The sequence below is a fragment of the Sparus aurata genome, chromosome 21 (assembly GCF_900880675.1).
Source record: "Sparus aurata chromosome 21, fSpaAur1.1, whole genome shotgun sequence".
Taxonomy (NCBI): Eukaryota; Metazoa; Chordata; class Actinopteri; order Spariformes; family Sparidae; genus Sparus; species Sparus aurata.
Window position 1 is genome coordinate 14,704,461 of NC_044207.1, and position 16,343 is coordinate 14,720,803.

At 40.6% G+C, this 16,343-nt stretch overlaps 1 protein-coding gene across 1 annotated transcript in view; it reads left to right on the top strand.

The window, feature by feature from the left end:
- Positions 1-16,343, top strand: part of glis1a (GLIS family zinc finger 1a) — a 46,485-nt gene that overhangs the window by 6,676 nt on the left and 23,466 nt on the right. Inside the window, exon 2 of the mRNA XM_030401582.1 lies at positions 12,984-14,091. Within this exon, the coding sequence (XP_030257442.1) occupies positions 13,216-14,091 (876 nt within the window). The 5' untranslated portion in view covers positions 12,984-13,215. The remainder of the gene's footprint in view (positions 1-12,983; positions 14,092-16,343) is intronic.

Sequence of the window (16,343 nt, forward strand, 5' to 3'; positions counted from 1 at the left end):
TTGCAATGTGAATACAGCTAGTGGACTTTTAACCAGGACAAATTGGAGATTTCACATTACACAAATTTTTGCCTCATTGCACTGGCTGCCAGTTAAGTTTGGTATAGCTTTTAAGGCACTACGCGGCTACCCACCCCTTACACCACTGACTGTCCTCTGAGATTATCCAACTAGAATCTATTGGCTATACCATGCACAAGACTGAAAACTAAAGGTTACTGCTCTTTTGCAGTCTTCGCACCCGGACTAACGAACAATCTCCTCCCTCCCAAGCCCTGTTGTTCTTTGTTCTTGAAAAGTTTACATGTTGGAGATGAAGACACAAGGCTTTCATGAGGAATTACACAATTAGGCTAATTCGTTTGAGTTCCCATGAGGTCTTCACTGGGAGGTTGGAGATGCAGCAGCACAGCAACAAGAGAGAGGAAAGTTTATTAAATCAGAACAGCAGCGGTTTACAATATTACTGTATCCAAATTAAAAGTATGCATTAGTCACAGCCAGTAGCAACAAAATGTACTGTTTTTGCATGAGTTAGTGTTTGGACACGTACACTTAAGACAGAACCAAACTCAATGTAGAGGGAGTTGTGGCAATAAAGTTTAAATATTATTTCTGGGAGCCACCTAAAACTAACATACAGACATAACAAGTATAGCAGTTAAATTAAAGAGATCTGTCAAGATAAATGACGCCTCGCAGAATGTGTGAAGCAGACGTACACACAGCCCTCCTCGTTTCATCCGCTCCCAGAGGAAAATGAATTTACATTTCAAAGCTCGAGTACAAAGAAAATAAAAGAGGAGTGTTTTAAAGGATTCAGAGGCCCGGCTGGAAACACAGGGAGAAATGTTTAAACAGGAACTATAATGTGAGTTTCAGTGATGCTCAGACAGAAAAGTGTTGTTTTGGCAAAAGAAAGAAAGTATATGTGTACAGTATTAATTCATTTTCCCTTTACCCTACTTTCCCTTCTAATCCCAATGGTACTCGCAATATGACTCCAACACTTGCACACTACTTCTCTCCTGTACAATTAACTAAATCAACAAGTAAACACATGGATCTCTGCTGATTATTATTATCTTCTCAACACAAAGATAGCTTTCACTATGAGGTTTTAGAGCATTTATAAAAATAATTTCAAACTCTGAACTCTCATGATGAAGGAAAATCCTCATTGGGTAGCCGACTGAAGTTGATCGCCATCATACACCTCCTTAAGGCCTGTCCTCTCCGAGTACAGACACTGATACAGATAAAGTAGTTGATTGAACAGATACAGGTGCATATACAGACAACAATGTACTTGCTCATCTCTTGTTGGATGGTTGAACAGCTTTGTAAACCCTCTCCCTAACCTTCTGAAACTGACGCTTGACATTTGCATTTACTTCTTGCCATGTAGAGGTTAGGTCTCTCTGTCTCATTCTTTTCACAACTATATCTGTCACTCCTAACATGAAACAACCGACTGTAACACTGAAATATCTTCCAGGAGACTGATATGATAGGAGACTGGCTTTTTACGCCATCTTCCAGTATAAATACATTTGTTTTCCAGTGATACCAGATAGGATTGTTCCAATACCCATACCCGTATTGTGTTTACGTTTAGTGCCCCCCAAAAATGAGGTAATGCTTTATATTAAGGTCCTTGTAATAAGCATTAGTTTATAGGAAATAAGGCAACTTATAAGTCCAAGTAAAACGCTTATTGACGTTATTGAAACTAAATAGTTACAGAATCGAGCTTGTGACCAGGAGGGTTGCCGTTTCAACCCCCAGACCGGCAGGATAAATCTGGATGGGGAAAGTGAAAGGCAGCACTTGCTCCACCTTCATTACCACCACTGAGGTGCCCTTGAGCAAGGCCCCAAACCCTGACTGCTCAGTGGCCAACAGATCAGACTGTGGTTGAGCTGGTGTGAATGTGTAACTGTGAGTTCTTAAACAGCCTGTAAGGTGTTAACAAGTGAAAAATACCTTATAATATAGCAATAAAAAATGTATAATGCTATTATTAACACTAACATAGGCTTATTAATCCTAATAAGAAATCAGCATCTTATGAGGACGTATATAAAACGTTACCAATAATAATAACCCAGAGAAAGAATAACTGAATTGCTGTTGCAGAACGGAAGTAACGGTGTGTTGCAAGTCTCTTTCTGCTGAAAATATCTGTTGGAAATGACTTACAGTGGCCACTTTATGAGCTTATCTTGTCTTACTTCCTCAGTAATATGATCAGATGGTGATGATGGGCCCGCAGCTGATCCCCTCTCTGTGGCTGTTTCTTAAATGGAACAATGCTGCTTCATTTATCAGCAAGACAGCTGTAATAATATTAGTTTACAAGATGTGGTACATACCGATATTCAGGGTCGGTTACTTTGAAAATGTATTCTGATACAGTTACTAATTACCTGTTAAAACATCAGTCAGTAAAGTGATCAAAGTATCACAATATGAAAGTAATGTTACTTAATTACTCTCAGTTACTTTTGGATTACCCTGATAACAAACATATACAAATAAGGACCGGTGAGAAATATCAATAAGATTACTTTTATTTAATCTTATTCATGTATTTGGTTTTACTCGAGTGATGAGTGAGACTTGTGAAGTCATGTTCTTGTGTTCACATTAGGGGCAGACTGATTATAAACCTGGCCTTATATTCTGGGCCGATATTCAGCATTTTTCCAAATATTGGTCATTTTTCTGTCAGATTGCAGATAAAAGAAACTGCAACATTTCAAAATTGCAGCTAAAAACAGACTGTGGTGCCCTGCACACCTAATTCCTGTCCGTACTTAACACGTGTCTGTTAGTTGTGTTAAATAAATTCTGCCATGACATCACATAGAGGAGTTCACCATGAAGAGCTGGAAAGTGTCATTGATATAGTCCTGCTTGATCTTTTGGCAAAAATACTGATGTTTCACCAAATGTGGGCTATAAAAACCTGCAAAACATAATCTATTTTCACCGGCTAAGGTTTCTCAGACCAAACACCACCCAAAATTTGTTTGGAAAGACACATTGGAGTCAGTCCGTACCCACCACACCAGACGCCCTCCATCACAGAAGAGTTTTAACAGGCGTCTTGTGAAGCTGCTCCTATTTCAAGACGCTGGCAGGCTGGGGGAGTCCAAGTTGAGTCCATAGGCTGCTGCCGCCGCTGCTGGCCCTGCTGTATCTGGTTCACGGGCTCTGCTCACACTGTCTTGCGGTTTGGACTCAGCCACTGTCATTTCACTGGAATTTCCTGCCATCTGTGCTCAGTCAAAGTTTCTCACAGATTCACACCTGCTTGTAAATGTTTAGGTTTTAGCCCAGGAGGAGAGGACAGAGGGATAGGTGAGCATGATGGAGGAAGAGGAAGAGGATCCACACCCGCCTTCTGGCACAAGTTTAGAAGTTATAAAATGTAAAGGTGAAGAAAGCAGTTTGTGATGCTGAGACAGGGTATTTCGACCCCAGCCTAAGAAAATAACTGACACATATTCACCTTTCTCGAAGGTTATATCCTGCACCAATACTGTGCGTCTTCATGTTTATTACCTACCAATGGTGGAGGAAGTTTTCACATCTTTTGGCAAAACAACAATGTTGAAATACTCTGTTAAATTAAGTCTTAATGAGTCTTAATGCCACAATTTGGAAGCTTTTTCATTTTCTTGCTGATAGTTTAGAATATTAAAACTGTAATGTCTGTAACGTGAATATGAAGCTAATAGTCGGTTAGCATATCTTAGCGTAAAGAGCGGAAACTGTGGGAAACAGGTAGCTTCATAGGTGTCCTCCAGCACCTGCTAAAGCTCACTTGTCAACACGTTGTATCTTGTTTGTTCAAGACATACAGAAAACAAGATGAAAAACCTCCATAAGTAAACAAGATATCTGACATTTATGATAAATCACATTTACAGATTTTTTGTGTGATTGAAAAGATAAAGGGGAGCATCTGTGAAAAATAACATAAACCACTCTGAAACACTGCTGACAATGTTGTCAACAGCTGCATTCCCTCCTGTTGTGTTCTATCTCACTCCTCTCTTTCTTTTCTCTTTTGTTAACCTGACTTGTATTTCTTTTTAATGACATGATTGCTTTAACGTTCCTCATTATAAGCTCTGGTTGTCAGTGTACAAGTGGACAAAACCTTATGCACCTTTCAGAGAGCCTCTAATGTTGTTTTAGATACATGAAATAGTCTGCCAAACTATCAATTCAGCCAACAGTTACAGTTATATATTGTCATGCAAAAAATGCTAAATGTTAGAATTACCGATAAAATGATCTTTGTTTTTGTTTTCAGTTTTTACAGTGTAACATATTATAAAGTGAGCTTCAGGGGTTCACTGTTTCTCTCTATTTACAGTCTTTATGGTAGGCTAACCAGCTACTGACTGAAGATGCAAATTTACTGTTTTACAGACATGAGAGTGCTTTTAATTTCTAAAAGCAGAAAAATTTAAACCTCAATAAAGTTTAGCTTTGAAGTGGCAACAGAAAGCTGCCTAGCGTTTCCCATTGGCATTATCGTTGTTGGCAGTGTGTTCATTCAATCATTTAACCTATAAAGGAGAACTAAAAAAGTAGAAAGAAATGCTGGCAGGCTGCCAGCTTGACCGGATCCCCAGCTATCCTTTCTTTACGTACAAAGTTGTATAGTAAAAGCAGGTTTTTTTAGGGAGCTGTTCTAAAGGCAGATGGTTTCATTATTCTATAGCCATGATTTACTTCATAATGATGCATTAGTGCAGAAAACAATTGCCTGTTTAAGTAAAAGTACCAATATATCATCAGTAAAAGGTATTTTATGGAGCTCTTAACACATTTTTTTCCAGGAATTCTTCTGCATTCCCTGATGATCAATGTTGTGGCTGTTTTGATCCACTGACAATGGCTAAACTGTATTATGCTATCATATTATATGTTTTGTACACGACTGACTGCTGCATAGGCAGATTCTGACAGACTGTTGGATGAAACAGTTTTGACTGTTGCTCCGATTACAGTTTGTGGCTGTGCTTTGGTTGTTACGATCACGGCTGTGAACACATTAGCTTTTATGAGTGTGACATTTGCTACATGCAGGTGTTGTATGTGTGCGGTGACTTGACATGTTGCCGCTGGCTTAGCGTTGTGTTGAAGCTACTGTATTCAGTGTAGCCATATCCATAGCATCATGATGAAGGACAATTTCCTCGGACTCAGCTTCATCCACTGCGGCCAGACAGAGCAGCTGCAGCTGTGCTGACAGCTCTGTGTAGTGTCGGAGCTCAGCCTTGTGAACGGAGTAATGACCAATAAACGCGTGTTTGGTCGGGGCTGGATTAAATGGATAGATTACAATAGATGTACTGTATTTTTATAAAGACACATGTTGATATTTGGTAAACAAACAACATGACTGACCTGCCACTAGGTTATTATTATACTCTTTAATTTAGTTCAGTCTATTTTTGGGGCTTATGTATTATGTATATTTTGGTATATCCAATAGTCATGTATTTACAGGGAAAGTAGAGCCATATATTTCATTTAAATGTATTTACTCATGGAGATTTAGATATTTGGATGTAAAACTTACATTTAAAGATGTTACAGATGCTTTTTCCTGACTTTTGATTAGAGGAGAGTGTAATTGAGAATGTGTCTTGACAAAGTTTCCCCTTACTCAACAACTCACAAAATTGAGTGATTTTATAAGGGAGTCTGGGGAAGTTCTCTTCATCTCCTCGGTGCTGTTGACTGTAGTTGCTGCGGTTGCTTTGACCTATAGTATGTCTGTGTTAACACTGGCAGTCTGCTGTTGTACGAAACATTCCCAAATTGTATTAAATTGTTGTTAATATCTATAAGATATCATTTATTCTGGCACTACAAGAACACAAATGCTGCAAACAAATTATAATGATGTCATTTTGTTGACATACCGCTCATACCGCCAGTTATGACTGCTTTACCGTACCACTCGACCCAATTAAATACTTTATTTGGACACATTGAAGCCATTGCTGTGTATGTTAAATAAAAAAAATAAATAGTTTAAAGTTAAATGAATAAATATATAAACATTGACATAAAGTTGAAGTTCAAAGATTATCTCTTAAAATGTTAAATTTTAAAAACATTTTGAAATGTTTGTGTGTTTTAACATGCACTCACACTTGAAAAAGTGTAAAGGACACTGATGAAAACTAGTTAACAGAAAATGAAAAATGTCTGTTTTTATATGCAGATATGTGAAAAAATAAAGGGCTCCTTCGGCTCCTTTCCATCCAGTTATAATAAACATTGATAAAAAGCTCTGCTGTGAGCCTGGAGATAAAGTAAATTGGACTTTTCTTAAAGAGCTATTTGGAGTATAAACTCACTATCTCCCCATAGAAGAGGAGCCCCGGGAGGAACACTGTGTCTAAAGTTAACAGAAATTCAAGCCTCTTTCTAAGATGACATGCATGAATTCTGATCCAATAACACATACTTATTCTGTGCAACATGAGACTGTGTTATTCACCTGCACCCACTGAGTTTACTTTGACCCAAACTGCCTTTCCAAATCTGGAAAGTGCCAAAGAATTTTTTTCTGGCCAAGATCACAGTTGCCTGCAGTATCGTGGAACTGAAAGTGTAGCACGTAAATGATACACGTGATCAAAAAAAAATTGTTTCAGAATAACTTGGGAGATTTCACCAGCGCAGATTTCTACCTTTTGAGCTGAAGTGGATACCACAGCCCTCTTTTCTCTGATTCAAAAAATAATTGTGTCTCTCTGCTGCATAGACAGCCCAGTTTAACCAGCGGTGAATCGATCCACCCGTCCTTTAATATACTATCACTTCAGAGTAAAGTTCATGGATCAGCCTTCCCCTCCTGCATCATCTTAGACTCTTCCAGCTGGAGCATCGATATAACCAGGGATGGAAGAGTAATCACCTCCTCTGTTGGGGTCTTGTGGTGGTTTTGCATTCCTCCCTTCTTGTTCAAGCTGTGTTTTCCACAGTCCTCAGTGGTTTTGTCACCTGGAAAAGCCTCATCTTTAAGCAAAGCCTCAAAATGTAGACATGACTTAGTGGCATTGGCATTTTCTCATGCTATGGCGCAGCTACAACAGCACTCTTCGTTAGAATGATCACTCACTTGGCCGGTTTGCGGATTTCTAATCTTGTCTTTCTTTTTGGAAAAATGATCATCAGCACCTTTTTACATGCTCACCCTCAGTAGAGTTGGCTGCTGGAACACTGGCGCATCGAGCAGCTCATTAGTGATGTTAATGTCTCCTGATACACCTGGACATTGGCATGACCTACTACTTGGAGATAATCTTGTCCTGGGCTCGAGCAAGACTATTGGCAGCCCTGAATATCACTGTGACTGCATCAGCACTTGTCGTCTGTTCAGTGTTGGGGAAATCAAAAGGTATCGTTCAGCGCTGATCAACAGTGTGCGTCTTTGTGCAGCTCTGCAGCCCTCCTTGTCAGGTCAGCAGCTTCAGGTTGGGCCTCTTCCCCCAGAATAAATAAATGTTTCAGGAGGCTCCACCTCATCATCCTCTTGTTTGGGTTTCTCATAGCTGTCTTAGAGTTTTAGTTTTATAGCAGTGAGAAGACAGAAGAGGAACAGAATATTTTGCTCAGCCGTGCACAGTCGTCATTAAAGTACATGATGTCTTCTTTAGGGACTAACTCTTCTGCATGTCCTGTAACAGTCAGACCTGGATTGACCTCATAGTTTGAACAGCAAATCCAGCTGTTCATCCCACAGCACTCAAGACTGTTCTCCTAACTCAGCAATGTGTTTGATCTGAGGAGAGATTTATCTGTTTTTTTCCCTTCTATTTATTACTTTCTTCACTGTGAAACTACTTTACTTTGCATTTTGTTATTTAAATAATATTCATGTATTTGGCCTTGTCTTCTGAGATGACACAGAGATGACAGATGAGCTGAACTGGTGATCATATGCGAAGTGACTTTTTACCAGTTACAAGGTTCCCAGATTCTCCTGTCATCATACATGATTGTTCCATTTAACCAACAATTGTTTCCAATTTTGAGCACAAAATGTAGTTATTTATCAAAATAGTTTTGCCAAATAGTGTGGCTCAGCAACTTTGTCAGGAAAAATTAAGAATTCTAAAAATTCCAAGATATACTGGAGTGGGATTTAAAAGAGAGGGCTGTAATTAAATAAAAGCAGATAGGTTTTCAAGTCCCCATGAAACGGCTAATCGAGTGCTCTCTCCGGCAAGTCAGCACCCACCTAACAAGGCTGGACCGGGATAGAACAGCACAGCCTCCAAGAAGAAAAGGAAAAAAAAGTTTGAGGAAGAGAATACGGTACCAAGAGGTTTGTCTTTCCAGGTTTGGAACCTGGCAACCCGAGGCCGAGTCAGTAAGGACTGTTCACCGAGCAAACAGCAGCTAACTACATTTAGCAGCGGTTAGCGCTTACTTTAGAATAGAGAATATAATAGAATAGTCTTTATTGTCATTGTACAGGAGAGTACAATGAAATTGAGGAAATTGAATTTTATGAAATTTTATGAAATTGAAATTTAGTTACAAAGCTACTGGTATCTGTCTACTAGGAGATTCCATAAATCACTCCTGTACTCCAACTGTCCTCTGTTGTCAGTCTCAGAGACAGCTTATTGCCCTGGTCCGGAGGGGTAGATTAAGAAGCTGCTGGTGATCAGAATATGACCCAGCTTCACCCAAATCACTGAATAAAGTTGTAGTTTTGTACAGTTATCCATGAGGCCCGGTCACAACGTCACACTCTGGCCACATTACTTTTTGTACACATCTATGGCAGCGGCATAAAATAAAAAAGTGTTTACTGTATCGGCAAGACATATGTGATAAAAACACATAAACAGTAATTTTGACTTAGTAAATGTCCAGTCTGTAGGATGTAGTTGCATCTCGTGGTGTGGTTGCAGATTGTAACCAACCGAATACCCCTCGCCTCACTCACCACAACAGTGGCTGCTAGAGTTAGTTTGGTTTGTCTGTTCTGGGCTGCCATAGAAACATGTTGATTCAACATGGTGGTAAAAAACAAAACAACTATTCATAGTTTCAGGTGATTAAACAATAATGAAAACATATTAATAACTATTATACTACATTTCTGCACCTATAATGGCCAACATGTTTGTAAAATCAAAAGTGGCAGGTTATATTTATCATGCCATTACATCAGCTGGGTTTGAGTATATTTCTGGATTTTTACGACAGATTTATTATGACTAGTGTTCAAATGCTGAAAGAGAGGAGGGTGGTTAGAAAATGCATTTATTTATCAAGTGATGCCAGTGAAGCCTTGCTTCCTTAAACATATTTGGGTATATTGAGAACCTTTCAAGGTGTCTGGAGGTTACAGTGGGAGCTACAGTCGTCTAAAACTTTGAGAGGTGGTGTTGTTTCTGGAGCTTACCGGTTTTGTTTCCCTGAAATATTGGGAAAATAAATAGGCAACACTTTCCTGTCCCTCAGTAACGACTCACTTGTAATTACCGCCTGCACAGTGTTCACTGATACAAAACGGCAGTCTTTCTGTTAATTTTCAAGGTGTGAATGTGTTCATCCGTAAGAATGTAAAGCTGGCAGCTGTGGAAAAGGGAAGAAAGTGTGCTCATTCAATTTCCTGTGAATAACTAAAGGTTAATGGCCAGAAAGTAGAGTAAATCATGATTTCTTGGCACAGTCGCAACACATGAAATTGGTTTCACAGGATTAACTTATTTTGAAAGAGACGGCCCCGAGGCACAAATTATTTAGAGAAGTGTGAACTCTCACCCTGCAGCCAACTTTCTCTGTTACCAGGATACCAGTCTCTCATGTCTTTTATAAAAACACAAGCGACAGTTGTGAAATGGTTACGTCATTCCCATGTTTTCTTTAATGGTGGGCCAGCCACATTTATGAGATTTTGTTCTCTTGCAAACATATTGTCCTGACCAAAAATATACAGCACCTGTGGGCATTTCTGTCCCCGTGTATTTCTTTAAATCCAGGAACTGAGATTTACAACACTTATTTTCCTTCTCGAACTCATAAAATCTAATGTGATTTATGTAGAAATGTAATAAAAGCAATGTCAGGACTGCAAATCAGCTCTCGGACGTACCTGCGTGCACATGATGCTGATTCCATATGGCTCAGTGGGTAGAGATGTGACAGCTCTCAAGAAATGACCAAACAAACATTCACTCATGCATACAAAGGATGAGAAAAATTATTTTTTTTCACTTTTCCCACTTTTTTTTCTTTCAATACGGATCTTTTTCCCATGTTTCAGTTGAGCGAAAAAGCACAAAAACATTTGTAATCCAAGAACCAAAGTGCTTATTGTTGAGACAAGTACACATTTGCTTGTCCTGAAACGCCACAGCTGTGTTTAGCTAACCTCAGCAAGTGAGTCTTTAAAAGACACCACATGAGATGCGCCTGCTATTTTATGAAGTTTGCATGTTCAGTTGAGGCTTTGTGGGACACTTTTCTTAGTTTTTACTGTCAGACTCTTCTTTCTGGATCAGGACCAGAGTGGTTTGTGAACAGACACTGCTAAAAAAAGGTCCCTTTTTTGCTATATTTGCTTCTGGATTTCGCTCTGCTGGATTCATTGGAGAGAACATGAGACCTGGTTTGATGCTTAAAAGTAAGATCATGATAAAAGATTTTTTCAGATAATTTCCAGGAGTCGCCAAGATGGTTGTGAGGAAAAAAGTAAGTAGTCCTTCGGTTGGCCCTCAAAACTTTAATATTGGTTTTAGCTCTGAAAGCCAGCAGATACTAGGTCGCAATTATCATATTTCAAACACACTAAACCACTTCTGCCGCGCAAGAATCATTAATCCCGTTCAACTTGTTGACACACAGACAAATCTCAGCCTCTCTAATTAAGATTCAACCACAGTTCCCATGACTGGCCTGCGACATGACTCTAGTGGGGGGAACTCCAGCAATTTACGGGAAGAATCATAAAACTAAACCAGACTATACCAGGAAACTATGGGCATGAACCTACACTTAGTGACTCCTTCGTCAGCTAATATAACTACAAAAGTGAACTTAGTCATCATCGTAGCTGAGTCGCTTTCTGGCCCGTAAAGTCAAATCTCATTGAACCTTTCCGATGACTAATTACACGTGGCGTGGATCCTGTTGTAAATTAGATCATCAGGATCTGGCAGATGGCGGAGAGAACAGTGGAAATCAAGTCAATTCCTATAAACACTCAAGGACGGTTGCACAGTAGAGCTTCTGTATATGTGACGGGGTGGGAGGGCTTCTGCTCCTTCTCCTGCATCACTAGCTTGCAGAGAGATGTGGACCATTACTCCTCTCCTGTTAACAAGCATCTGGACCAGGTTCCAGGCAATCGGCTGCCACACAACGCCCGGTTGTTTGCTGCGAGGGTGGCCTTAATGCCTGCAGTAATGAATCAGCAGCTCAAAGGAAGCCAAATATACACTCGCTGCAGCGTCACACTCACAACTGTTTGATTGAAGCCTGCCGACAAGGCGGTCGGACGCGCTGTTTGTTTAGGTTTGACTTCATGTGGGAACTTCTCCGCTGGTCACCTTGCTCCATTTGTTGTGAATGATTGGTCGCAGAGTCACCGATGGCAGAAAATGGGGAAATAACGGAGTGTGACACATTTTGAGTTTTAGGTTTCAACACTTCAGATGGCGAGTTGTGATGCCAGCTCAGTCACAGCTTTGCAACACGGAAATAAAAAAATTCCTGCGTGAGTTTAGCTGATATTACTAAGTAGTAAGAACTGTACTGTACTGGACGCTTTGAGATGGCGGTGTCCGTTTTTGACGAGTTAGGAATGAGACTAAAAAAACAACTGTTTCAAACGGGACCTTTAAAGCTCCTGCCTTTAAAGCTCCTCTGGTTTAAAAGTGTTAAATAGCTATATATTATGTTTTGTCAGTAACTCATGTCCCTCCTCCTACTGCTCATGGAGCAAAAGAGGAAAGAAATATTCTGGTATACCTGCACGCTTTATCCAATCAGTAAGGAGAAACCACAAAGAGGTGGAGGAGTGCTCAGGCAACACGCAGCGAGCAGGATCCTCCTGATCTGGTCCCTACAACGGCATTAGCGGAACAGGGAAACCGACCAATTCCAACACTCCTGCAAGGGCTTATACAACTAAACAGGACAAGTGATCAAGGACACAGTAAAGAAAGACAAAGAGAGCTGCCTTGAAAAACAGGGTTGTGCAAGTGTGGTGACGTAGAGAGGAGGGAGGAGATTGTTCACTGCAAAACAGATGGGAGGTTAGCTAAACAAGCACAAAACATTATTTGTTCTCAATGTTTTTGGCTTGTGACCTCTTCCTGAGTGTCTAGTGTTTTGACCCCTTGTCACGCTTCAGATGTTTATGAGTTGATGGCAACTCGAAGTTCAAAGAAACATTCTAAACTTCTCAAGTGGCTTTATTTAAATAACTATTTAACAAAGATCTCAAAAGGCTCTCACTCAAATGTTGTACCAAAAATGAGATAGCAAAGAATATGGAAAAGTAATGTAAACCGTTTTGGGAATAATAACAACCCATCAGGTTCATCTTGTGGCCCTTAGGTTCAGAGCCACTGGACTAAACTAGCTAACTGTATATAAAGTCGTCAGAATTAGTTCCACCTCAAACAGCTACACTGATAAAATGCTGCTTACATATTGATGCCATCAGTGCTAACAGTCTAATAATGCAGAATATCACATATCAAGTTGTTACATAAGCTATTTTTTTGCGGACTGAATGCTTTTGCTCTTCGTACTGTTGGTATGACTAATTGGTATGTTTTCATAAGTAAGATGGTCCGGGTACTTCTTCCATCGCTTTCATGCAAAGCTGTTACGTGATATGTTTCAGAAAGTGTTTTGTGTTCATATTTTTTGTATTTTAAGATGACTCATTTGGGTTTGGTGTCTGTCTCCCACAGTGTATGAGAAATGACTGAACGAGCAGCAGTTTGGAACAAATGACGGAAGATTACACACGCTTTGGTAGAAATCAGAAGATGCCAGCAGCAGGAAATCAGTCTAATCTGATTACATTTGCCAACTGAAAGACGGTTTCCCCTCCAATGGGTTCTTAAAGCTCCTCTTAGAGAATCATCATCGCCAATTTTACTGAAGGGATCTCTCGGTGGAAGTTAGCAAGTGGGGGCCAGCATGTGGCCCCCTGACCCTGGACCTCCAGACGTCCAGTTGACACTTCCTGGTTTTGGAAGCGCGTTTGAGGATGCCGAGGATCCTCAGGCGCCGCTCTCCTCCGGTGGCTTCTGTCAGTCGTCAATACGTTCAGGTGGTCTGGGTGTGTGCTGCCTTCCAAGGACTTCCCTGTCTCTGTCCTCGCTGGGGCGTGACCTCACCTCCCTGCTCAGCTGTAAGACAGCCGGATCCAACATAGAAAAGACTGTGGAGGACACAGATCCTAAAAACAACAGCCAGAGGTTCAGTTGTTACCCCCAGCCCTCCCTCTCTTTATCCTACATGCTCACCAGCTGTGCTACATCTCCTCCATTTGGCTCTCCACCATCCTCTCTCTCCTCTTCCTCCTCTTCTTCATCTTTATTTTTTGCCTCTTCTTCACCTCTTTCCGACACACCCGGGAGCAACAAGCATGTTCATCAGCATCGAAAGATACAGGAAGAGTATCACTCAATCAAACAAGAGCCCACAGATGACTTCTCACCATGTAAGAGGGAAGCGTTTCAGATTAACAACCAGCAGGGGGAGCTGTTCCACGTGGGCCATGGTCAGGACAGCCCGCCTCTTCATTTCCCAAGACTTAACGGACCCGTAGGACAGGACCCCGCGCTGGACCAACAGGACCAGCCGTGTCATTGGATCGACTGCAGTGCCACTTACAGCAGCCAGGAGGAGCTGGTGAGGCACATCGAGAAGGTGCATATCGACCAGCGCAAAGGGGAGGAGTTTTCCTGTTTCTGGGCCGGCTGCGTGCGGCGCCACAAACCCTTCAACGCTCGCTACAAGCTGCTCATCCACATGAGGGTCCACTCTGGAGAAAAACCTAACAAATGCATGGTGAGTATGTTTGCTTTTGTCTGGCTGATCACAGTAAACAGATTTGTACAGATTACAGAACCAGAATAGCGAGGGGAAAAAAGGTCTTTTTGTTGACTTCGCCCACGATTTACCCAAAACTTGCAGGACTCAAACTTGCAACCTCAGCAAATTCAGCTCCACCACCTCTGTTGAAACAATCAGAGAGAGTCAGTCAAAACCCCTATGTTGCCCTCACATTGGCCATTATTTGTGTATTTGGGTCTGAAAGGCATTAACCTGCTTACAGTACGTGTCAGCTTCTCCCAGACTGAGCAGCTGATGATCAACAGTGTGTCAGACAGAGAGATGATCAAACGGTTTCCTCTCCTCGTGACAGGTTTCCCTTACTCATGCGCCCCAGAGGGAGAAACGTGGCAATGTTGAATAAATGGGCGACGTGTCTGTAGCACTGAGCGCTGAAAAATCTGCTGATCACACTATTTGTTCCGATTGGTGCGTTTAATTCAGAGTTATGACGTTTTAATGTTCAGTGAATAAACTAATAAATCATTAATAATGTTCACAAAGAGAAAAACTTTCTCGGGCAACTTGTCTGCAGAAACTCAACAGCCCTCTTTAAACTTGGAATCCTTCAGTCCTGCTCAATTAGGTGACTCCTGGGGTTACTATGGTAACAGCAAGTTTCAGACCACAAGCCCCAGAATTCTCCAGGTAGCAAAGCAGGGGCGGTTCGAGAGGGGGCCAACAGGGGCCAGTGCCCCCGTAACTCTGAGTCTGGACCCCCCTGTGGCCCCCCTGACAGTGAGTCTGCATTAATAATACAATGACAGATTTCTTGCTATGATTTTGTTCTGAAGGGAAAGGCAGAAATAAAGTGTCTCAGCAGTTTACTACCCAATCAAAACTGCTGAAATTGTAAACACTGCTTTGTCTGAATGAGAGATTTATCCTTTTTTACGGGTTGTATGTGCCCCCTAACAAAAAAGCCGGCCCCAACCTGGCCCCCCTATTAAAACTGGTCTAGAACCGCCACTGTAGCAAAGACTTCACGAGCAGCTACTTTGTCAGAAATCTAACAGAAGAGCAACTAGTATCAGTCGACAGTGCTCCAAAGCAAAACTCACATCATCTTTATAAAGAAGTCCGTCACATTTTGCATTACCAAGTGTGTAAAAACACACAGAAAATAACAATAGTGCAAATACATACTACAATGTAAATGTTGTGGTGAAATACGATTTTATTACAATAAAAGTATATATGTATATATATATATATATATATATATATATATATATATATATATATATATATATATATATATATATATATATATATATATATATGTATGTATATATTGTTGGGGGCTCCAGAAATGTTTTGTGTAATTGAAACATCACCAGACTTTCCATCAGCATGCGGGTGAGTAGAAAAAGACTGAATATTCATTTTTGGATGAACTGTTCCTTTAAAGGATTCTAACTAACTAAAAGGATAGGATAGAATTTCTTGTTGTGCAATAAGTAGAAAAATAATTAACTTCAGTTACCCCAGAGAAAACTCTTTCCTCTTTGTGTGCCTGTGCAACTTGTCTTTCAATACATACACGGGATGATGGTTGAAAAATTCAAAATGTCAGAATACAACAAATATCAGTTTGTGCATTTTTAAAAAATACACGATGTTCAGGAAAAGACAAATCCTGACCTTGTTGCTTCAGAGAAGACACACAGACTATGAGGTTTCTGCTCTGTCCATTACAACAGTGGCCTTTGAGCCCCAGCACAGCGACACCCTACATCACTTCGGCCATGAATCATTTTCTGAAACAACTGTTGCCGCTCGAACACGTCTGTCCTGTGACGACCTTCAGTTCGGTGCCAACTACCTGTCACTCAGAGTGAGTAACTCTCTCCGTTATTCCCCAGCGACCCTGCTGCTGTCATCAACCGATTAATAATTCATTCAGAAATATGAACTCAGCGACACACTTCTTACTAAGGTGAATTAGTCCATTGGAATGACCTAATCTGCTGCCAGCTTGTAAATGTATTACTGCGGAGAGTTGCCTGACTGTTGAACAGATTAATAAAATTAAATCAACATCAACAAGCACAAAAAAGTCATAAGTCACAGTTGAACTACGTGAATAACGTCATTTCATTTTCATAAAGCGTTCAGGCCAAAACATGTAAATTAAGTCATTCGTAGTGCAGCAATGGAAAACGAATATTTCACATGAATGTAGTCTGTGTTTGTTAATGAATTCG